Raw genomic sequence first — 25,216 nt, forward strand, 5'->3', positions numbered from 1 at the left:
TTGCTGGGTAACAGGTTTGACGTCATGCGCGACCCACTCAGTTTTCCAACACAAAACACCAGAAAATTATTTGACTAGATGTTCAATGTCACTTTTGAAAACAATAGTTAAGGAATAGTTTCACCATATTACAACTAGAGTTCAGTTCACATAACAGGGTTGACCTTAAAATGAGGGACAGATGTATGATGGTGAAAACTTGGGATTAAGTAGACTGAAATCTTCCTAGAAGTGAAATGGGTTTGACAGAGGGACATGTCCATATGCTGAATTTATTACAGAATTATTCAACCGTCCATGTGGTCTATATTAAAAAAGGGCACTTCATTTAATATAACAGGCTTTTAAAATTCAATATTGGTTCACAATTTCTTATTAAAATATCAAAGGGACGCAAAAGACCCATATGAGTCTGCCTCACAAGGAACGGACTAAGCTTCAAGGACCAGCCTGGAGAAAGGCAAGATTATTAAAATAATTTATTTTTTAAAACCTGAATATTTCTCTCTCTCATATCTTTACTTGATACATACAAACATTTCAACATCAGATTCACATTTCACGTTTTAAATATACATTAATTTTGCCAAAGTACATTCAAAAGATTAGCAGACCAGACCAGAGCCTAGCCATCATCCACACCGTAGCCCTTCTGCAGTGTCTCAAAAGATTAGCAGACCAGACCAGAGCCTAGCCATCATCCACACCGTAGCCCTTCTGCAGTGTCTCAAAAGATTAGCAGACCAGACCAGAGCCTAGCCATCATCCACACCGTAGCCCTTCTGCAGTGTCTCAAAAGATTAGCAGACCAGACCAGAGCCTAGCCATCATCCACACCGTAGCCCTTCTGCAGTATCTCTGAGTGGTGCAGCCTGTCTACTGGCTTCACTCTGAGCAGAGCAGACACTCACTGACGCTGCCCTGCTCCTCCTCACTACACGGAGCCATTGTAGCTGGAGTACCAGTCTCTTTAGCGATCATTCCACTCCTTGCCAAAGAGACTGGCCATTCAGCAATCTTCAAATATGAACATTATATCATCACTAATGAGCTCGAAGAGATCAGATGATTTGATCCTGATTTTCTAACCCTCACAGCTATCCTCCAGTCACAATGTTTAATGCAAATGAGACTGATTGGAAAACTTCATTCATACATGCGATTGGAAACATTGGGCTTTCTGACGTAATATATGTCATTGTAAACATGAGGATTTACGTTTATTTCATGTTTACCACCAGCCAATGTGATCGCGTCACACCCGGGAAGCTCTCGCCATTCAAAGTTCCCCAGCAGTTCATTGTGAATGATGTAGCCTATTTCATATCCAGCAAGCAAGAGCAAGGCACTTCTTTCTTCAAATATTTATATATTATTTTGAGAAACACCCAAAACTATATTTTCTATTTCTCAAAATAAGTGACCAAACTATTGTATATTGCTACTGCTGGGACATTGGGCTAGGCTACTGGTTCAAGAGCTATAAAAGGACTACAGAGGATGGAAAAGGGCCCAGTGGAGATGCCAGCTGAGATGCATGAATTGCACAAGAAGGGAACAGTGAAGACAGATGTGTAAATTTGAAATGAATCCACAGGCTGGGCTATTAATCCACCAATTTTAATTCTATATGGCGTCAAATTTGCACGCACCTCATGTTCCAGAACGTTGCCATGGAAAATATGAATGTTGTTTCCAACTACCAATCAGCAACTGCGCTGTAAATCCGGCTGCATATTGAACGTTGAGATTGCCCAAAAGGCCAGTCTCTTTGGCAATGACAAGGAGTGGAATGTTCGCTAGAGACTGGTACCCAGGCTAAAGCCGTTGTATACAGAGACTGAAATATCTCTGCTACTACCGCGCTCATCTCCATTAGGACGTCCCCTCTGCGGGCTTTATATCTTCAAAATGGACACATACATAAGCTACATTCATAGTTTTTTCAGAGTAAAAAGCACAAACATGGATGTTTTTTTGCGCTCATCTGATCCCGAGACAGATATAGCCCATGTTCATTTTGTAAAATGAGAAATAGGGATCGACTGCATATAGAAAATACACCTCTTTGGCTTTGAAATCAAGGGCACAGACTTTAGTCAGAAGTAGTGCATTAGAAAGGGATCCTATGTGTAGATGAGGTCAACAGACCTAAAAAGGTCACAGGTCATCCATGGTAGGTGGAGGGCCCGTCCCCGTCCAGGATGTCTCTAGTAACCGGCCTCTCTCTCCGGTTCTGACCAGTCCCTAACCTCTTCAGTGGGTCCGATGTGCCAGGCCGCAGCCAGGGCTCCGTGGCAACCGTCTCCACAGACACACACCTGTCCGGGTGGTATGGGGTGGACCGCAGCGAGAGGTGGTCTCCTTCATCGGCTGACAGGCCTCCTGGAGACCAGAAAGCCTTGTCATTCACACAGAAAGACACCTGATGGTCCAATCCTAACGTGAGATACCTAGATCTGCATTTATGTCATTTATTTTAGAAAGGAATCTACCAAAAAGCCTCTTATGTTGCAGCAGTGAATGATTTGCAGTTCTTGGTGCGTTAAGGATGAGGACAACCTTGTCCTCTCTACCTCTATTCAGTTATATATAAAGCACAGGAGGCTGCTGAGGCGAGGACACTCATAATAATAATAATAGCTGGAATGGAGTGAATGAAATGTTATTAAACACATTGAAACTGTGTATTTGACGTGTTCAATACCATTGTATTCATTCTGTTCCAGCCATTACTATGAGCCCGCCCAATTAAGGTGCAACCGGCAACCTGTGCTCTATAGCCATGCCATCATAGAACGCTCTTCCACTAGAGGTTACTGTATGACAGTGCCTCTCCTCTTTCTAAAGATCTAGTTTAACTATACTGTATATATCAATATGAATATATATATACAGTACCAGTCAAAAGTTGACACACCTACTCAATCAAGGGTTTTTCTTTATTTTTACTATTTTCTACATTGTAAAATAATAGTGAAGACATCAAAACTATGAAGTAACACATATGGGATCATGAAGTAACCAAAAAAGTACTAAATAAATTTGACCAAGAAGGAGAGTGATGGAGTTCTGCATCAGATGACCTGGCCTCCACAATCACCTGACCTCAACCTAATTGAGATGGTTTGGGATGAGTTGTACCGCAGAGTGAAGGAAAAGCAGCCAACAAGTGCTCAACATAAGTGGGAACTCCTTCAAGACAAAATAAAAAAGCATTCCTCATGAAGCTGGTTGAGAGAATGCCAAGAAAGTACAAGCTGTCATCATGGCAAATGGTGGCTACTTTGAAGAATGTTGTTTAACAGTTTTTTGGTTACTACATGATTCCATGTGTTATTTCATAGTGTATGTCTTCACTATTATTTTACAATGTAGAAAATAGTAAAAATAAAGAAAAACCCTGGAATGAGTAGGTGTGTCCAAATGTTTGACTTTTGTTGTCTCTTGGCGTCTTTCCAATATAGAAATATTTTTATTTGGGCTCCCGAGTGGCGCAGCGGTCTAAGGCACTGTGTCACTGCAGTCCCTGGTTCGAATCCAGGCTGCATCACATCCAGCCGTGATTAGGAGTCCCATATGGCTGCGCACAATTGGACCAGCGTTGCCGGGGTAGGCCGTCGGGGTAAATAAGAATTTGTTCTTAACTGACTTGCCTTGTTAAATAAAAAGGTTAAATAATTACATATTTTTTAAATGTAGAATTGAATGTCCTTGTCAATAACTGTTCTGTACTTTAATGTAATAAAGTAAACCACAAAGACATGTGATGTCGCTCTCACCTGATCTCCAGTTGTGGTCGTTGAAGTCATCCAGTCTGCGGATGAGTCTCTGGTTGCGGTCCTTAACCCCCTCAATGTTCAGGCTGGCCACAGAGAATAGAGACTGGGCATCCGGTTGGCCCTCGTCATCCCTCTGACCACCAGGAGTCACCATGTCCTGGACCATAACATGGAAACATCACAACATCTCTGAGTACAGCAGGTTACTAAAGATTACGGGTTACTAAAGACTACAGAGAGAATATACACTTGTCCATCACACAAACTGTTCACATCCCTCTTGTTAGTGGAGAGAACATTTTGTAGGTCTTATGTCTTCATGCGATATCTGAGTGACTCAACAAAATCGATGGGCTAAAACATGTTAGCTAACATGGGCTAGTTGATAAACTGGACATTTCTGCAATGACTGACATGAAGAGGAAAACTGCTGCTACACTACCCAGCTTGAGCGAGTTGAAAGCCTGATCGTTCCTTCCCCCCATGAAATGTGTTTGTTCATCTCCCCTTAACTTCTAATTCTAAAACCTAGAAAAGAGGGACGGTTGTGTTTTATCTTCACTAGAATCCTTTCCCCAATGCCTGTCTCAAATGGTGGACATGAATGGACTCATTAAAGAGCTGTTGAAATGGCACTAATTATGTGATGAGGGCTCTTTCTTTCACTCCTCTGGAATAGACTCTTACATCCTCAAAGTCTCTTCTCCTGGCAGGCCTCCTGCTCTCCCTCTCCTGGGCTAAGGGCTGTCTGGACCTCAGGTTAAGAGCTTGCGTTGGGGATGGGGACCCTGCGTCACCATTGGGGTAATCTGAGGACACGGCACAGTAACACATTTACAAACAAGCAAGGTTGGATGACTGAATTGCTATTACTCCAAGTCTCTTTAAAATGAACATGCTACAGCAGTGGTAAAAATATGCGGGCAATATTGGGGGGTTAACACTATAGCAGCTGCAGCACATTCCCTTCCTACCTTCCTCTCTCAGTCCAGTCTTGCTAAACCCACCATGCAGCTGGCACAGGCTCTCTGCCCTCTCGCAGGACTGGCACCAGCTGTGTGGGTGCCATTGGCTTCACATGTGCCGTGTTGGCACTGGCAGCTACCCAGATCGTGCCCAATGCCCCTCCCCTCAATTGGCTGTAGTGTAGCGCGTGTGTGTGTTCATCCCATATCCACTTCATTGTAATATTGTACCCAAATGTATCACTATTCATTTCTTTCCAGTAAGCACGTCTTCAGGAGAATATTTGTTCAGTCACCGACAACACCAGGCCACACCTCTAAATAAAACAGGCTGTATGCCCAGCAGGCTCACCAATAAAAGCGCTCTCTGACTCCAATAAAGAGACTCTCTGGTGGTCTTGGCCTGGCTTCTCCCTCTGACAGGATAGACACAGAATAAAAGCCAGTCAGACACCTATAAAAATCTCAGTCTGGACAAAGTCAGACATGAGTTTCCCCAGCCAGGAGTGGCCAGAGGAAGCTGGCTCAGATGTAACAAGAGAACAGTGAACTCACAGGATGATAACGAGGCTGTCGCTCCACATACGGCTCAAAGAAGTCTGTCAGGATGGGAGAGACACATTAAGAACAGTGTGTGTCTCTCGCTCTCTCTCTCTCTCTCTGTCTGTGCGTGCGAGACTGACCTGACTCTTCTCCTCTTCTCATGTTCCTGATCCTGCGTTGTTGCTCCCTGAGCAGAGCCTGCTGCTGGATGTCCAGACTGTGTTCATCACTGGGGGGGTCAGGGTACACATGATGCACCTCCTCACGAGATGCGCTGTCTATAACACACACACACACACACAGCTTAGTCCCTGCCTTCAGGATTACCACCTCCTCACCATGACACAGATGTCAGGCAGTGCAGCGGTGGTCATGTGTACGGATGCAGCACTAATGGTGGATGCAGATTAGCCTATCACAGTGGATTTTCTCCCACACCAGCCAATCAGAGGGACTCTCTCTGGCCAGTGTCCACTATGATGAGAGGCTAAGCTCTGTATTACAGTATAGGCTCAGCTGCGGCCAAGATTAAACTGATAGTCGACCTCTAACAGAAAACATCCTTTGTCCTCAACCCCTCCATCAGTCTACACTGAGTGTAAAAAACATTAGGAACTTTAGGAGCTCTTTCCATGACAGACTGACCAGGTGAATCCAGGTTAAAGCTATGACCCCTTATTGATGTCACTTGTTAAATCCACTTCAAATCAGTGTAGATGAAAGGGAGTAGACAGGTTAAAGAATGATTTTTAAACCTTGAGACAATTGAGACATGGATTGTGTATGTGTGCCATTCAGAGGGTGAATGGGCAAGACAAAATATTTAAGTGCCTTTGAACAGGGTATGATAGTAGGTGCCAGGCGCACCGGTTTGAGTGTCAAGAACTGCAAAGCAGCTAGGTTTTCCACACTCAACAGTTTCGCATGCGTTTCAAGAATGGTCCGCCAACAAGCATAGAAGTCAGCATGGGCCAGCATGCCCTGACAAATCAAGGCTGTTCTGAGGGTAAAAGGGTGTGCAAGTCAATAATATGAAGGTGTTCCTAATGTTTTGTACACTCGGTGTATACGCTGAGGCAGTGCCATGGTGACTCAGCTACTCCGCAGTCTAGACACTGAGCAGTGAGCTGCAGATGGACTGTAAGGAACATAATTGTTGTGTCAAGACATGACAACCATACTTGAGCGTGACTGTACCCCAACTTCTCCGCAAAGGAGAGGAAGACATAGGCCGGCTCTGAGGTAGGCTTCTGGAGAGCTATAGTACTGGAGGCAAGAGATGTTCTGCTCACACACAACAGCAATGTGTTTCCACTCACTGGAGTATACACACACTGGCGGACTTGCCATTAGGCAGAGGCGGCAATTGCCTCAGGCCTCGAATCAAGGTGCCCCGTAAGCTGGGCATATTGTTTTATATATACAAATAAGAAATCTACAATGCTCCACTTGAGGCATAATAAATAATAAAAACAAATCCCCACCCAAATCGGTCTGTTTAAGATAGAGATGTCTGTATTTTTGTCGACCTTCCGAATCTCAGGTGGAAGGTGGCCGAGCTACAGAGGTGTTTGTCAGACCAGGAGACAGCATCCCGAAGATGCTCATGAAAACGTCTGTAGCGAACACAATGGTGATCTCCGTTTTGCTCTCTGTCCCCCACAAGTGCCATGGGACTCGTCTGAAGGTACCGGGCTGAAAATTGAATCTATGTGAATAGGGCATTTCCATGTAAAAGGTATAAGGGTAATTCCACAGCAATAACAATTAACATTTTCCTGCGCTTTCTTATATCTATCAGATATAGGACAGACTTCAAAACATAATTCGTTTTGATATTATTTTTGACTGTTATTCAATGCGTTTCTATGGGCTAATAAGGCCAAATTCAATGTTACATCAAATCATTTTTATACTACAGGGGTCCTAAAATTCCAAATAAAACAGCTAAATGATCCTTGGTATGACCATCTTAAAACAATTCCATATGTTAGCTTAATAGAAACCTAGCTCCAGGCCCTTAGACTCTAGGAGGATACAATACGCATTTATTTAGTAAAAAGACTGCTGATAATATTACCATTGTCGTCAAGGCAGAGGACATGTATGTGTAGCCCATGTATCTGATGCTGTCTGGCTAAAAAGATTATGGTATGTCATACTATTTTGGGCCAGACAGAATCAGATACATGGGCTACATATGGTAAAACAGCGGGGCACTGTTTCGCTTGATAGGATGCTTTCTCTGGTGAGATAGTTTCAATCACTTGCGAATTGAAGCAAAATTGGCAGGTGCATAGTGCACTGTTCGGATGCTGGAATTATTTTGGATGAATGTACAAAAAGTAACCTACATTTTGAATTGATTTGTTTGACAATCAGATGAAAACATCATGACTGGTTGTTGTCATGGCACATTAAAAGGTAATACACTTGTACAATTAAATTACTTGTCTTTACTACAAATTCCATAAATCAAATCTGGGGAGGGATGGAGGCTCAGAATGGCCTCTACCGCCGGCATCCAAATCACAAAATCTGCCCCTGTATACATAATAAAAGGCATACAATGTTGTCATCACTCTGTAATGTACAGGCACACTAATGTACAGACCCTTCGCTAAGCCAGCCCCAGAATTTTGGCCAACCAATCACAGCGCTCCAATGGATAGCAACTGTCGTCCTCGGACAAGCTCATGTTAGCCAGAAGCACATGATAGCCATTACAAAAACTGAGAACGGTCATCTAAAAACAAATGGTTTAAATGGCTAAATAATGTAACAGTGCACCAGTGGTACTTGCTACTGTGATTCCTGAAACACAGAGCCTGTTGGAGTATTTTTAGATCCTGAAATGATACTTTTGTTACATTGTTTGCTAGCTCAGCTGGTTTGCTAGCTAGTTATCAGTCTTATTGACCCCCCAACATTGCTAACACTAGCTAGGTAGCTAGCAAGTTAATATACTTTGTCTTTTCTAAATGTAAGCTAGCTATGAATAAAACCATCTGCTGTCGACATCAGGATATGATTTGTGAGAGCACTAATTAGCTCCAAAAGGGGCTAGTAACTTTGGCTTCATGCCAACAGTGCTTTCAGAATCTTCCAGTGGCTAGCCACACTACAACCTTCATTTGACCGTGTTCCCCTGAAGCAATTGTAATGACAGTCCACCACAACATACCAGAAAACCTCCTGATTAGCAAAGGGTAGGTTGTCTGTGTTCAACATTTTGAGATCATTGTGAGGGGATTTCACCAGTGGTTAGATGGGGGAATTGGGCCTCTGGCGGGAAGGTTGTCTGAGGTTGCAACAGTAACCGAGTGGGACGGAGGGGATCAATTGTTGTGGGGAAGGGTCAATTTTTGTTGTACACGTAGATAGGACTTGGGCTCGTCTAGCACCTACTTGGGAATGTTTGTGTGTGTCTATGTGTTCTCTGGACCCTCAAATAAACTCAGCACTGGGAATCCAATCAAAGGCAATTTCCTTTGTTTCAGCCCTGTGTTCTCTCCCTCTGTGTTTATGCGTCCAAACTGTCCGTTACCGATGGATGGCTTTTAAGATGAGTCAACCCATGACCTCATGAGAGTAATGCCATAGCGTGGCGGAGAGGAGACTTGATGAGGGCTGCACATCCAGCCAAGCTAAACAGAATAGTTGAGCCATGATGCCAGGGTAGTTCAGTATGGTGTGTTTCATTTAGCTCCATCAACAGCCAACGGCATCATAGCAGAAGGATTCCTGACCATAAACAACAGGATTCCACAATGACAGTCACCTTGGCAACTAGAGAACACAGAATCCCTCAACAACAAAAAAGATCTTAGATTAAATTTACAGAGCAGATGGGCAGCAGCAGGAATGAACTAAGCCTTGGCAATGGATCATAGAGTTTATCTTATAGAAAAAAAAAATGAGTATAGGCTTGTAATTGCATGGGATGTACAGTGCATTCGGAAAGTTCAGGCCCCTTGACTTTTTCCGCATTTTGCAGCCTTATTCTAAAATGGATTAAATATGGTTTTCCCTCATCAATCTACACACAATATCCCATAATGACAAAGCAAAAACAGGTTTTATACATTTTTGCAAATGTATAAAAAAATTAAATGGGGAAATCACATTTACATAAGTATTCAGACCATTTCCTCAGTACTTTGTTGAAGCACCTTTGGCAGCGATTACAGCCTCAGGTCTTATTGGGTATGACGCTACAAGCTTGGCACACCTGTATTTGGGGAGTTTCTCCCAGATCCTCTCAAGCTCTGTCAGGTTGGATGGGGAGCATCACTGCACTGCTATTTTCAGGTCTCTTCAGAGATGTTCAATCAGGTTCAAGTCCGGGCTCTGGCTGAGCCACTCAAGGACATTCAGAGACTTGTCCCAAACCTACTTCTGCGTTGTCTTGGCTGTGTGCTTAGGGTTGTTGTCCTGTTGGAAGGTGAAAATTCACCCCAGTCTGAGGTGCTGAACACTCTGGTGAAGGTATTCATCAAGGATCTCTCTGTACGTTGCTCCGTTCATCTTTCCCTCAATCCTGACTAGCCTCCCAGTCCCTGCCACTGAAAAACATCCCCACAGCATGATGCTGCTGCCACCACCGTGCTTCACCGTAGGGATGGTGCCAGGTTTCCTCCAGATGTGACGCTTGGCATTCAGGCCAAAAGTTCAATCTTGTTTTCATCAGACCATCAAATCTTGTTTCTCATGGTCTGAGTCCTTTAAGTGCCTTTTGGCAAACTCCAAGCGGGCTGTCATGTGCCTTTTACTAAGAGGTGGCTTCCGTCTGGCCACTCTACCACAAAGGCCTGATTGGTGGAGTGCTGCAGAGATGGTTGTCCTTCTGGAAAGTTCTCCCATCTCCACAGAGGAACTATGGAGCTTTGTCACAGTGACCATCAGGTTCTTGGTCACCTCCTTGACCTCCTTTATTTGAACTATTTTCCACATTGTAGAATATTAGTGAAGACATCAAAACTATGAAATAACACATGTGAAATCATGTAGTAACCCAAAAAGTGTTAAATAAAATCGAAATATATCTCATATTCTTCAAAGTAGCCACCCTTTGCTTTGATGACAGCTTTGCACACTCTTGGCATTCTCTCAACCAGCTTCACCTGGAATGCTTTTCCAACAGTCTTGAAGGAGTTCCCACATATGCTGAGCACTTGTTGGCTACTTTTCCTTTACTCTGCGGTCCAACTCCTCCCAAACCATCTCAATTGGGGTGAGGTTGGGTGATTATGGAGGCCAGGTCATCTGATGCAGCAGTGAAGGGGTCTGAATACTTTCAGAATGCACTGTATGCTGTCAATTAACCTCTATATTTGATCTGGGGAGGGCATCAATAAGAGAATGAGAACTGAGAGAGAGAAGACATGTCCAGTTATAGTATAAAGAGTGTGTCATTGACTTACCTCTGTATTTGAGCTGGTTGAACTCCCTGATGTTCTGCATGTTGACATGGGCATCTGGAGCAGCCGTTCCAGAGTTGGGTCTTCTGGACAACCCCTGGGCTCTGATGAGTGCCATCTCAAACACGTCCCCATGGGGGCGCCCTCTGCGCCTGGGCACAACACAGAATGGAACATCAACACGCCACAGTCGCCCCTATAAAATATGTATGTTTTGTTTGCAACCATACACCGACGAGCATACAGCTTACAGAACAAACAAGTACCTGGTAAATCAGTTTTTCTCAATTAACATGGATTACAGTGTATTGTTCCAGGGATGAGTCAGAATAAAGCTATAGCACCTGGGCCTGTGGATGTTCAACACTTTCAAGTGTTTCTTTTAGACCCGAAGCAGGCATGATGGGCTATTCAGCATAGGTTGCTTATACGACCTGAGGAAAGCCTTCTAATTGGCAGAGGCTCAAATATGTATTCTCCAGTGCTCTTAAGGTGCACTAGTGTTTGAATACATGCAGCACTTTGAAGAACCATGCGTGACCAAAGCAAAGTTCTGTTCTTGAAGCCAAGGGCATTCACCATTCATGAAATGTCTGTTCCTCCTGAACATACACTGGGCAATAAGGGCAAGACTGTTCAAGGTAAATGGTTAAGATTTGTCAACGTGACCTACTGTGGCCCTGGTGTTACTGTAAAGGGTGTGTCTGTCCTGCCTACCTGGTGGAGATGGGTGTGTCTGTCTCCTCTCTGTCACTCTGCAGCAGCTGCCCCTCCAGCCGTCTCTGTTCACTCCGCAGCTGCCTCCGCAGCGTGGACAACTCACTGATCACACCCTGCTGCTGGTCCTCTGGCAGGGAGATGGACAGGTAGAGACAGACAGACCGTGGAGAAAGGGAAAGAAACATAGTTGAGAGAAGATATCAGTAAAGGCAGGTCTTTTCTCCAGTATTTATTTGAGTGGTCTATCTCAGTGCTAAGGCAAAAACCTAAATGTGCACACAGGGGGGGGGGGGCAGGAACGAGTTTGGGGAACCCTGCTCTATCTAACCTGTGGCTCGGAGCTGGTTTCTCCTGGCAGGTACAGGTGGAGAGTGTGGTGCTGACATAGAACGCTCCTGGGGACACAAGGAACAAGGAGAGTGAGTGTGTATGTGTGTTTGTGTGTGTCTCTGCAGGGGTTAGGGGTAAGGTTAGGGTTAGGGTTGAGCCAGGGTGTGGACATGAAGCCTCTGCCCAGGCTTTGCTGAAGCATCGTACAACGCCTGGATCGGTATTTTACGTATCAGCTTACAACATCATAGGTTATAGCAATCTGGTGCCCGACTGCACAGTCCATTAAGTGGCACACAACCATTGTTAATTGCATGCCATGTCTGAGCAGGCGAACGCGACCAGGGTTATGGCTAGGGTTAAGCCAGGGTGTGGACATGAAGCTAGGGTTAGAGTGACTAAGTTACTTACAGACAGGGCCCTAGAGGAGAGCTGACTGACAGCAGAGGGAGGTCTGGGAGTGAGGTGCTGCTTCCCCAGTCTCTTCTGCAGGGCTGGGATAGGTGGTGACGGATCCCTCTGACTCTGCATAAAGGACATGGCACAACTCCCACTCAGACGGCTAACAACACCAAGTAGTTTCTACAGTATCCAGTCTCTTCTGAACATGTTACACACCTCTTCATTTCGTGCATGTCTTTCCCTCTCAACCTGCTGTCTCAGGGTCTTGCTCTCACGCTCTTCCTCCTCCCTGCTCTTCCTGTCCGCCTCCTTACGGCGCTCCTCAGCCTGGCGGATCAGCTCTTCATTCTTGGCACTTTGCTAAAGCAGGGGAAAATACAGAATCCAGTTTCAATACTTGCATCCTTCAACCAATGTGGGTTCATGTATCTAATCAAAAATGATAACCTCCTCCCCACCTCGACCTCCTTCCGTTTTCTCCTCTGCTGCTCCTCCTCAAACTCCTGCTGGATAAGAACCCTCTGCTCTGCCAGCCTCTTCTCCTCCCTCTCCTCCTCCATCCTTTCACGGTCCCTCTCGATCGCTTCCTTCCTCCTTTTCTCCTCGATCTGTCCATCACAAAACAAACAGCACTGGTCATCAGTCTGACCGTGGTCTGTGAGCACAGCCTGGATGGGCTCTTTTTAACACCTATCAAGAACCTTTGTGGTTCTTGTTTGATCCATAGTATCCACAGATCAATAGCATGGATCCATTATTACTCTTGTGGAGCCAGTGGAGGTGTTCTCCCTGTGTGTAGGCTGAGGGCTGTAGGGCCAAGTACCTGCTGCTTCAGGTAGTCTTTGTATGTGTCCTGATCCTGGAGTTGCTGTGGAGTAGGCTGATCACTGAACACGTTGCTACGGGCGAACTGGGACGTCTGGGCAAAGGAGAAACCTACAGGGACGGATGGAGAGGGGTGACTCATCAATTCACACACACATACATACAAAAGACCAGGACAGTGAAAACTGACATTTACAGAGTGCCTGTGAGAGTTGGGCTACCTGATATTCCCCTGGGGGTAAGTCCCCCTCCACCTCCAATCCTGCCTACAGAGCCCGGCGGCCATCTCCTGTCCCTGGACTCTGGGTTTACGTACACCTCCTTGTTGATCCTGTGCATTCTGTTCAGATCACCTGGAAACATGGAGGCATCGTTATCAGCTACAGAGAGACTTTCAATGTAGTGGTGACTCACAGCTTACGCTACAGTGCCTCCTCACACCAGGGCCAATGCAATGACAACAGAGATGTTGACAGAGAAATAACCTGGAGGCTTACATGCTGACCACAACGCCGGCGTTGCGTGCATTGCAAAATAAATGTACACATACATGTTATTCAATCATTGCACCAACACTGCTTGCGCGTGTCAACGAACTTGGTTCTATTTGTGACGCTTGACGCGCTGCAAGTCCGGCCTCTCCCATCTCCTCATTGGTTTTTAGGAGCATATATCCATGTGGGTGATTGAAAGATGAACTGAGGTCCACACTCCAGTCCAGTCGGTGGTGGTAATGCACCTTAAAGTTGGTTGCCAACCGCCATATAAAGTCCAAAGAAGAAGAAGAAGCCTGAAGGAGGAGAGATTACTAGAAACAAACTCGGTTTACCCCTTTATCCTTGGATTAATTGTCGGAGTAGAGGACCTTGTGCATTTCAGGCTTAAATAACAACCCAATGTTTATATACCAGAACAAATTAGCCAGCAACAGCAAGCTAGCTATCTAAATTGCCATAAATGTTTAATGCTTTTTGACCTGTCCCCAAATTAATACAGTTGGTTCAGAGTTTGTTTGGATATTTCAACCTGCATATCCTGGTTCGCATCTGGTGTGGGTGGAAAAAATCAACACGCGCGATGGAGCGGTGTGGTCAGCATTCTAGACTAAATCAAGTGACTGAAAACTAAGGTTTCATAGACAAATTCAGAGAAGTTATCATTTTGGTTTTTACAGTTGCTACGTATGTGAATAAACCTAAATCTAACGGTAGACAGAGCAACTAAAGAGGACTAACGACTATGATAAACTCAGCAAAAAAAGAAACGTCCCTTTTTCAGGACCCTGTCTTTCAAAAGATCATTCTTAAAAATCCAAATAACTTCACAGATCTTCATTGTAAAGAGTTTAAACACTGTTTCCCATGCTTGTTCAATGAACCATAAACAATTAAGACACTAACAGCTTACAGACAGTAGGCAATTAAGGTCACAGTTATGAAAACTTAGGACACTAAAGAGGCCTTTCTACTGACTCTGAAAAACACCAAAAGAAAGATACCTAGGGTCCCTGCTCATCTGCGTGAACGTGCCTTAGGCATGCTGCAAGGAGGCATGAGGACTGCAGATGTGGCCAATCCAATAAATTGCAATGTCCATACTGTGAGACGCCTAAGTCAGCGCTACAGGGACACAGGACAGACGTGTAACAGACAACGTGTAACACCTGCACAGGATCGGTACATCACACCTGCGGGACAGGTACAGGATGGCAACAACAACTGCCCGTGTTACACCAGGAACGCACAATCCCTCCATCAGTGCTCAGACTGTCCGCAATAGGCTGAGAGAGGCTGGACTGAGGGCTTGTAGGCCTGTTGTAAGGCAGGTCCTCACCAGATATCACCGGCAACAACGTCAAATATCCGTCATGGTCTGGGGGCGGTGCGTCACAGCGTCATCGGACTAAGCTTGTTGTCATTGCAGGCAATCTCAACGCTGTGAGTAACAGGGAAGACATCCCTGGTGGTACCCTTCCTGCAGGCTCATCCTGATATGACCCTCCAGCATGACAATGCCACCAGCCATACTGCTCTTTCTGTCCGTGATTTCCTGCAAGACAGGGATGTTAGTGTTCTGCCATGACCAGCGAAGAGCCCGGATCTCAATCCCATTGAGGGTGAGGGCTAGGGCCATTCCCCCCAGAAATGTCCAGGAACTTGCAGGTGCTGTGGTAGAAGAGTGGAGAAACATCTCACAGCAAGAACTGGAAAATCTGGTGCAGTCCATGAGGAGATACACTGCAGTACTTAATGCAGCTGGTGGCCACACCAGATACTAACTGTTACTTTTGATTTTGACCCCCCCCACTTTGTTCAGGGACACATTATTCCATTTCTGTTAGTCACATATCTGTGGAACTTGTTCAGTTTTTGTCTCAGTTGTTGAATCTTGTTATGTTCATACAAATATTTACACATGTTACGTTTGCTGAAAATAAACGCAGTTGACAGTGAGGACGTTTATTTTTTTGCTGAGTTTATATAAATTAAAAAGGTGACGTACTGATGAGATTTCCCCTGTCGTCTTTGAGAGGGGCCCCTCCTCCCCCCTTCCCCCAGGGATCATAGGCCTTCATCTCAGCCTCGATCTTGGCATCATAGCGATCCCTTTTCTCCCTCTCCTGTCTTTTTCGCTCCTCTCCTTCCTGGATCTGTGGCCAGAGGGGGGAAGATGCCATCAAGTACTGGTCATTAAATTTTTTTTTTTAAATATCTGAGTTAATTTGAGAGATAAGAAAAAGTCAATCTATTCAATCTGAGCTCTACAGTATGTAGGAAATGAAATGTGTTCCTCTTTTTTACTGCCCTTGTGATATTCCTGCTGTATTCCCTTTACCTTGGAAAAGTGCTGACTCCACTCTCGCCTGATCTCTTCCTGTCAAAATATTGCAGTCTGTCACTAATCTGAATCATTGGTTTCCTGTTCCTCTGGCATCAGCAAAGGGAAACAAAACAGTCTGACGCCGCTAGCTAGCAGAGTTAGCATCTCACTAAGCCGCCCTCCACCTTCACTCTCACAGGGTCATGTTCAGTAGCGCACAACACAGCAAAACATTTTGATATTTTCCCAAATATGCAGTTATTGGTCCACATAATAATGCTGTGATGACTAAGAAACTGGATCAATATTTAATGGTTTATTCTTCACTAAAACTGGACTTAGTCAATCTTGGCCAGTTGTGAGTCCACAGAGATGGCCAGCAGAGAGAGAGAATGGGTGAAGGAGAGAGAGGGAGTCAGTAAGGTGAGGTAGGGGCAAGAGGACAGACTTTCCTCTCAGTCTTTTATCACACTAATGAGAGTATGGCTAACACACCCCTCCATCACTCTTACCCCGCCTCCATACCACAGCTGGGGAGAAATTGAAGCCCAGACACAGCCCTTAGCCATGGTATATTGGCAATATATCACAAACCCCCGAGGTGTCTCATTGCTATTATAAACTGGTTACCTGCGTAATTAGAGCAGTAAAAATAAATGTTTTGTCATACCCGTCGTATACGGTCTGATATACCACGGCTTTCAGCCAAATCAGCAATCAGGGCTCAAACCACCCACTTTATAATGTATCATAATGTCCTGTGATATTGTTTATGTCAATGGGATTTTCCCTTGTTTAAACAATGTTTAAATACATTTTACAATGTGTAGCCTACCTGTTGTCTCAGTGCTTCCTTGTAGTTCAACACACTCTCCTTGGACTGCTTGGGCCTCTCTCCTATCGCCCCAACACCCCGCCCAGCTCCAGGGAGGGCCACAGCATGCGGATAGGCTCCTCTGGAGAAAGACATTCAAACATTATGGGTAACCATATCAACACAATACCCCTAGTTGTGAGAGACATATAGCCTACACACAGCTCTCAATGCTTGCTTAGGGTGCCCTCTTCTGTTTCTTTAAATAACTCAAACCTGAAGATGTGTTACTTAGCAATGAGCTGTATGAAAACAAAGTTGTGTGATTGTGTGTGAGTGGGTGACTTGTGTGCAGGTCTCCAGACAATGTGGAAAGGTATGGAATTCCTGTACTAAGGACACCCACCGGGCCCCTTGATGTCCAGGTGGAGGCATCATTCCTGGAGGCAGATTTGGGAAGACCATGGGCTGCCCTCCACCTCCTTGAGGTCCATCTAAAAGGGAAAGATAGGAGAACACTATATCAGTTGGATATCAAATCAACACACACACACCAAAAAAAAAGTGTCCAAAACATTGTCAGACCTTTACTGAATTAACGAATGCAGCTACAACGGGTGTTCTCAAGCTAAGTTAGTAGATTGTCATGTTTTGGCACAGAACAGCAGCACTCAGGTCTTTGCCCGACACACACACACACACCCCTGGATCAGAAGAGGCTGGTGAGGGGAGGACAGCTTATAATAATGAATGGAATGGTACCAAGCACATGGAAATCAGGTGTTTGTGTTTGAGACCATTCCATTCATTCCTTTCCAGTCTTACTATGAACCTGTCCTCCCCATTTAAAAGTACAACCAGCCACCACTTCCCTGGCTGGATACCTTCCCATTTGATCAAGTATAGTGAGTATTGGCTATTGAACAATAAGAGGTATTTCTCCAGAAGTGAAGCATATTGGATGCAGTTGCTCACATACATCTGGACTGGGAGTCTGTGGAACTCATTTCCAATAAGCTGTCTGTCCATGAGCCGTATAAATCATGAGTGGGTCATATGAGCGTCATGGGAAACAGTGCCAAGCCCTGTTGGCCCATGATCTGGTGACATAGTGGCTTCATAATAAAATGGTAATGACCCTCCATGGAGAGTCTCGGGGGGTTTATTTAAGGCTTGGTGGATTACTCATCGCAGACAATGGAGTCAACATATATTACCAAGAGATTTCAATGACAGTGAATCACAATTGTCTGTAATAAATCTGTCTAATTCTAAGGATAGCCAGATCCTAAAACTCAGAGTGCACAATATCACAAAATAAGAAGAGAGAAAAGGATTATGGTCAAATCCTGTCACGAGGCCTCTTTACCAAAACACAGTACAGTATATTTTTCCCAGTTGTTAACTGAGATACTAACAGTAGAGCAGATTTTTGTCCAGGGGATTCCTTGCTCCATAGTAGTAATAGGCCTCATCATACGGAGTCCTGTAGGCATCAGTTAGAGTGGGCGGCAATGGAGGAGGTAAGCTAGCAATTCTGGAAAAAGCAACACACACACACAATTCTAGTATACACATTCAAAAAACACAACAACAACTGACCAAGTAAAGATTTACTTTTGTTACCCCATCTTGTTTCACTGTACCTTGGGGCGACTATCTCTCCCAGGGTACTAGAGAGGCTCCTGTGGAAGTCTTCATTGAGAGGGGCACCCCCAGGCACCCCCATGCCTGCCCCTAATCTCGCTCCAGTCCCCATCTCTAACCGCGGCCCCCCTGCCCCTGTTAGATGGCCCAGGATGTTAGTGTAGTCCATTGGAGGGGAGGGGAAGGCAACACGGGGCCTACCAGGGGGACCGCTCTCCTCTGTGCCCGCCTCGGGCAACTCCTGGTGAGGCCTAGGGCTAGAGTTGGTCCCCAGGGCGTCCAGGCCTACTCCGGGTCTATAGGGGATGTCACGTCTCCGGCCCTCATATTCGCGGTTCACCGCCCCAAACTGCATAATGCGGTCAGGCTGGGAGTACACGTGGAAAGAGACTATGTGACTCATGTGGGCAAAAATTATGGAACACTTGAATACATCAGAGTGAAAGTTTAGTCACCATATATGGTAAAGTACAAAGTAATTCAGGGGCAGAAATATATTAATCGATTATCAGTGTAATTGATTCAGAGCGATGTGAAATGTGCTGATCATGCCATTGTTGTGAGAAGGGCTACTTTCCAAAAGACTTGACAAGCTAGTCAGACATGATGCAAAGTCTTCACTGAAAACATAAAAACCCAAGTCAAAACAGTTACTGGAAATGAGTGAACAAACAAACATCTTGTTATGACATATTTGTTTGTTTCTCCAGAGCTTGAAATTCATGATTTACATTCTGGCAAAATGTAAGAGTACACATCATTACAACATTGTTACCACCACAGCATATTTGTTAAGTCATGACCTTATATTCTCTTTCATATGGTTAACCATACTTTCATAACCCAAATGTCATACAGTATGCATTTCAAGGACAATACAGTACCTCAAAAAATATTAACAAACCCTTTTACCTGTTTCTCTGGGTCAATCGCCCCAGTGGCAGCAACCCTCAGCTCAAGATCCTTCTCTCTAAAAAAAAATCAAATATTGAAACAATTTTTAAACACTATTCACTGACATTCACGGTTTATAACCCAACATAGGGCCCTGGTCATATCTAACAACCAACTTGACCCATACGGGTGTGAAAGATACCATGAAATCTCCCCATGTTAAACTCACTTCTTTTTGTTCCTCTGCCCCTCAGCCATCTGTTCCAGCAGCTCCTGTCTGTAGCGGTCCTTACGCCTCTGTGTGGCCACATCCCCCTCTGTTTCCCCTGAGAAAAATCCCAACACATAACAAATAGCCGTTCAACTTAACAAGCGTGTGTTAGAGCAGGGATGGGTAAACTGTTTGGCTCGAGGACCACATCGGGATTTCAAAATTCAACGGAGGGCCGCACAAATTTTTTGGGGACCGATTTGTTTGTCAAAATCTATTTGTGGGTCAGAAAAAGGGAAGTTATTTGACAATATCAAATATATAAGTCCATTATAATTTCTAAGTTTTAGATGTTCAAGTTTGGTATGGAGTATTTTTTGGTACCCAAAATAATAATTCACCCCCCCAAAAAAATGATCCAGCAGCCGTAGTTTTCCCACCCGTGTTACAGCGAATGACGTTTCACATATGTTAATTAAATTAACTTTAAAATGTCCCAGACACACAGTACTGCTTTATACAAAATACAAATTGTACATTACACATTCAACATAATACATACATTACAGGTTACCCATCATTCACATTACGCACTTCTCATATGGCCACATACATAACACATCTAATGTTATTAGTTACAGCTACCGGTATATAGATATAGCCTACCTGTATCTAAAGATCAGACCTGAACACACACATGCATTAAATGAGTGTCTCCTACCGATCATGAGTCCAGTGAAAAACTGGGCCTTGTCCTTGTGGGCTGCAGACCTAGATCTCTCGGCGGTCTTCATGGCCGCTGGCATCACAGCACTGGAGAACAGTTACACCGTTACATAGACAGACAGTAGCTAGGTAAACGTCTGCAGCTCAGTTCACCCAATCAATGAACCACCTCATAAAATACATGGCCTAGCCAATCAGTACTGCTCGCAGCCCCACCCAAGTCAACCCGCACCACCACCAGCACCTCACACACTACCACAACAGATCCCCGTGTCTGACTGCAGTCTTCTCTTTACCCAGTGACCCAGACACTAAAGAGTAAAGACCCATCACAGTCAAATCAATGCAGCTCCCCTGATGGAATTGAAGTGAGTGTCTGCCTGGGGCTAAAACCCAAACCTCAATGAGAGGGAATGCTCTCTTACACAGCTTATTGAACAGTGGTTATATTTAGAAGCACAGAAATGGCATGACAATCAAATGCAATGGAAGAACAAAATATTTTACACAGGAATGCAATGAATAAACAAGCCTGGGAGTCGGGACTAAAGATAAATCTTGTACATTACAGTTCTGCTTCCTTTGTAGTCTTCCTCAACAATCAATACAGGAACAGATCAATAGAGAGGTTTTATACACGTGATGGCCAACTCTGCTAAAGTGATTACCTTAGTGGCCATTTAATACATTTGCCCTCAATTTTAGTTAAGGAAACAGGCCCTGACTGATCTAATGAGTTTAATTCCAGTGGGTCACTCAGTACTTGGGTTTTGGTGTCACCGACTGGGACTTTCTGATCCGGTCTCTGAAGTTCTCTTCATGGACAACAGGCGGCTCCACCTCCCTCCTCTCCCGCAGAACTCTGCCATAGAAAGAAAATACTCTGTTAAAATGACCGTTTTTTTTATCTCAATATCAAATAATTTCTAGATAACAATTAAATACCTTACTGTGATTATTTTCAATTAACATTGTCAAAAAGAAAGAAAAATTGCTTCTTAGCAAAGATCAATTTCTCAAGGAAGAACTTTGCTCGGACTTTCTGAGAGTGGAGGAGAAACCTGAAAATGAGCTGATATTGGCAGAGAGGTTTGGAATCCTCTTTCTTATCAGTCTCTTAACTAATTTCCCACCTGGTGTTGCCACCAGGCAGGCCAAAACAGGCTGAAAATTCAAGTGGTCTTTTAAACTGCTAATACACCAACAGTGCATTATCATAATTTTCACAATATTATTCCAACCACAGTGTAGAAATAGATATATATATATATATATATATATAAAACACAGAAAGATCATGTTTTTGACTGCACTGGGCCTTTAAACAGGAAGATTACAATGATCGCTATATATTTACACAGTGTACAGAACATTTAGAACACCTTCTTGAGATGCGCTCCCCCCAATGCTTCCTTCCAACAGGTGTGTCAAGTTGGCTGGATCTCTTTTGGGTGGTGGACCATTTTTGAGACACAAGGAAACGGTTGAGCGTGAAAAACCCAGCAGCATTAGTTGGATGCAGTCGATGATGTAGAGTACAGGATATACGTATGCATACAAGATGAATAATGTATATATTGTTACTTACCCTACATTATTAATCTCATATGCATACGTATATCCTGTACTCTACATCATCGACTGCATCCTTATGTAATACATGTATCACTAGCCACTTTAACTATGCCACTTTGTTTACTTTGTCTACATACTCATCTCATATGTATATACTGTACTCGATACCATCTACTGTATGCTGCTCTGTACCATCACTCATTCATATATCCTTATGTACATATTCTTTATCCCCTTACACTGTGTATAAGACAGTAGTTTTGGAATTGTTAGTTAGATTACTTGTTGGTTATCACTGCATTGTCGGAACTAGAAGCACAAGCATTTCGCTACACTCGCATTAACATCTGCTAACTATGTGTATGTGACAAATAAAATTGGATTTGATTTGATTTGAGATGCGCTCCCCCCAATGCTTCCTTCCAACAGGTGTGTCGAGTTGGCTGGATCTCTTTTGGGTGGTGGACCATTTTTGAGACACAAGGAAACGGTTGAGCGTGAAAAACCCAGCAGCATTAGTTCTTGACACAAACCAATGCGCCTGGCATCTACTACCATACCCTGTTCAAAGGCACTTAAATCTTTGGTCTTTCCCATTCACCCTCTGAATGGCACACATACACAATCCATGTCTCAATTGTCTCAAGGCTTAAAATCATTGTTTAGCCGGTCTCCTCCCCTTCATCTAACATGTGACTTCAATAAAGGATCATTGCTTTCACCTGGTCAGCCTGTCATGGAAAGAGCAGGTGTTCATAATGTTTTGTACACTCAGTGTATTTCTTTACAGCGGCAGGTAGTTTGCCGACAGAAAAAAACCATAGCTTATAGATGGGGTAGTGCTGGATCTGATCAACTCTCCTGTGAAGCACCTGTCAGGGTTGTGATGAACTATTCTCCTCTCTCTTCTCCCAGTGTACTCTGGCTCTCGGCTCCACCTGGATCTCCCCCGCTCCAAGAACTCAAACTCCTCTTCTTCCTCCTCCTCAGAGTTGTACTCATCCCTGTGCCTGCTTCTCCTCCTGGGCCTCCTTCTCTCCCAGTGCTCCAGGAACTCCTCTGGTCTGTGGTGCTCCCAGTGCCTCCGCCCTCGTGGGGCCTGACCCTCTGTCCCCATCCCCCTGTCGGTTAGGGTGGCAGCGTTCCTCCTGGATGGGAGTCGCTCCCAAGGCTGGCCTCCATGGTTAAGCTCAGTGTTATGCTGGGCCTCTGGTATGGCTGGGGGAGAATACAGTACAGTTGGACTCACAGTCTCCGGGGCCTGCACCTGTGAATCAGGAAAGAGATGTGTTAAATGTTCAAAATGTGGCAACATGCTGTAGGATCTTAGTCAAATGTAGCCAATAAACAGGAGACTCAAACATAAACTTATTAAAAACACATTGAATAGGTAGAGATATTTTCATAAAAAACACATACATCTTATTCTAGGTATGCATAATCTATTGTTACCTGAGAGGCATTTGAAAGTAGTCTCTTTATTTGCCCTGACTGTCCATTAAGGAAGAGGTTGTATTCCTTGTTTCTTTCATCTCTTAATTTGTCCTGGAGAAAGACAACACAAACTTGCCCATCTTCAAATCACAAGCCATTCAGTTGTTTAAAAAAAATATAAATTGAACAATATTTTATTTTGCTTTATTTTACCAGGTAAACCTGATGCTAAGTTAGCTACAGAATGCCAGCATACACAAGTGTCAACTAAATTTGTTTCTGTGGGACACCAAATCTTATCTTGCACAATCAACATTGGGAAACAAATGTAAACTACTGTACTATATCACTCCTTAAGTCATTCTAAGGTAAAAGGGCCTCTCGGTGCAATGAAAGAGGGCTTGGTCGGTATGTTAGCCTGGCCATGGCGACCTGGCATTCTGTTTACTCCCACTAAAATATGTCCCACACACACACACACACACACACACACACACAGTAAATGGCTACCTTGGCAAATCTCCTCTCACCGATGGGTAAGGAGAGGCCTTGAGCCTGTGGGCCGGGTTCACCAGCATGCAGATCCTTTTTCTAAAGTTAGAGATTGGAAGGGTCAGTGTGACACGTGGAATAACAAAAGGGGGACAACGATCTGTTTTAATACACTGTCCTGTAACGATGGATCCAACCCAAACTCTGTTCTTCAAAGGAACTTCCATTTTAAAGGCTACTTTCAATAACACCGCAGCTGATGTGATGTGGACAGTTAGAGAAGGGGATTCCCTACCTTTCTTCCCTCGCCAGTAAATTCCTGAAAGTTTTTGTGAGAACTAAGAAAATGCAGTTAGAAACTTACGGTTATTTTTGTTATACCCATCATGGTACCTTAGTAAGGAACAGTATAATAGATTGTGTTCTAAACAGAACTACAGCAAACCTGAGCCATATATCGTCTGTAGTCCAAACGAAGCTCTTGCTTGAGTTTTTGCTTCTTCTGCTCATATTCTGCTCCCAACTGCAAACTTAATCCTGGGCTCTCCTCTGGAAAAAAAATCTGACTTTAATCATGAATAAGTGCTGCATATCACTAGCAATTCCACAGAAACACAACAAACCACACTTTGCCCCATGACAATTCAAATCAAACTGTATTTGTCACATTCCTGACGATGGTGGTGGTCATAGAACCATAGGCTACACTGTACCTCTTCCAGGGTTTGGATGTCCTCTTTGAGTTGATGCCCAGTCAAATGGAGCAGCGTTCTCCTTTACAGAGTTTACATTGTCTGACTTTGTCTGTTGCAGTGGAAAAATAAAGATAATATTGGCCATTTACTTCAATCATTTATGTAATTAAATCACTGACAACATTTGAGGAAAGCTTTTAACATGAAACTAACATTTGGCCAAACATTTGGAGTTTGCTGACCATTACTCATTATTACATTGGCACAATTACACACCTTGATTGTCATGTAAGGTGGTTCCTCCTCTTCCAAACATGCCCTCTCTTTAGCCACTTTGGCTGTATGTTCCTCCAAAAAACGATCTAGGTTATCCATTTCTGCATAAAATACAAATACATGCTCGAAATGAGGAAAAAGCTAGGATAGAGCATCCATATTTCCGTTGTTAGGCAACCAGGATACACAAAGCTAAATGGCTAACGTTAGCTAATTTGAATTACAGTCCTTGCGAATGTTAGAAAGTTGTCCCAAAACTATTTTTTTTCTTCTTCATGCAACACGTTAAGGGGAATATTAACCCAAACCAACATGGTACCTTACCGCATGAACAATCTTTGTGAAGTGCGCTATCTGAATGAATGACCATCAAGTGGTTTCGCCAGTTCAGCAGGGTCGCGAGACTTCGCACCGCCACAAGAAATTCAATACGTTTTTTTATCAGGTTGTTTTTAAGAATCGAAAATTGTGCTTCACCACTCTAACAATAGTAACACATTGACATTATTTGGCTTTCAAATCTAAATTAAATGTACTAATTACTTTGTTTCCAAATAACAAATCAGTAAAAAGCGTCTGCATTTCAAACATTCCCCAGAAGATGTCAGTATTTCGATTTGTATCACATCGTCTGCTGTGTTGTTT

General features: G+C 43.9%; 1 protein-coding gene across 2 annotated transcripts; it reads right to left on the reverse strand.

The window, feature by feature from the left end:
- Nucleotides 1–316: 316 nt before the first annotated feature.
- Nucleotides 317–25,051, reverse strand: LOC115104925 (centrosome and spindle pole-associated protein 1). 2 transcript variants are annotated; one of them, XM_029626341.2, is made up of 30 exons: nt 24,896–24,995; nt 24,572–24,672; nt 24,314–24,404; nt 24,046–24,149; nt 23,619–23,699; nt 23,127–23,219; nt 22,547–22,941; nt 20,863–20,961; nt 20,095–20,186; nt 19,392–19,488; nt 19,181–19,238; nt 18,268–18,635; nt 18,040–18,158; nt 17,028–17,115; nt 16,643–16,763; nt 15,490–15,637; nt 13,209–13,340; nt 12,986–13,098; nt 12,621–12,770; nt 12,379–12,522; nt 12,172–12,285; nt 11,759–11,825; nt 11,428–11,557; nt 10,714–10,862; nt 5,431–5,568; nt 5,303–5,346; nt 5,100–5,163; nt 4,470–4,591; nt 3,783–3,939; nt 317–2,385 (listed from the first exon to the last, which is right to left on the reverse strand). In XM_029626341.2, exons 1-30 carry the CDS (start codon nt 24,939–24,941, stop codon nt 2,168–2,170), a joined length of 3,843 nt encoding a protein of 1,280 aa, XP_029482201.2. In that variant the 5' UTR covers nt 24,942–24,995; the 3' UTR covers nt 317–2,167. The 2 variants fall into 2 exon arrangements, with proteins under 2 accessions (XP_029482201.2, XP_029482202.2); XM_029626342.2 differs by lacking the exons at nt 5,100–5,163; nt 5,303–5,346 and having other exon boundaries at nt 24,896–25,051.
- Nucleotides 25,052–25,216: the final 165 nt, after the last annotated feature.

This window comes from Oncorhynchus nerka, linkage group LG22 (genome assembly GCF_034236695.1).
Source record: "Oncorhynchus nerka isolate Pitt River linkage group LG22, Oner_Uvic_2.0, whole genome shotgun sequence".
Taxonomy (NCBI): domain Eukaryota; kingdom Metazoa; phylum Chordata; class Actinopteri; order Salmoniformes; family Salmonidae; genus Oncorhynchus; species Oncorhynchus nerka.

Excerpts from the sequence above, each read along its gene's own strand:
- LOC115104925 (XM_029626341.2), bottom strand. The coding sequence starts at position 24,941 with ATGGTCATTCATTCAGATAGCGCACTTCACAAAGATTGTTCATGCG. Across the intron at positions 19,489-20,094 it reads TTTCACTGGACTCATGATCG|GGGAAACAGAGGGGGATGTG; the intron begins GTAGGAGACACT and ends GATTTTTCTCAG. Across the intron at positions 12,523-12,620 it reads GAAAACGGAAGGAGGTCGAG|CAAAGTGCCAAGAATGAAGA; the intron begins GTGGGGAGGAGG and ends CCCCTGCTTTAG.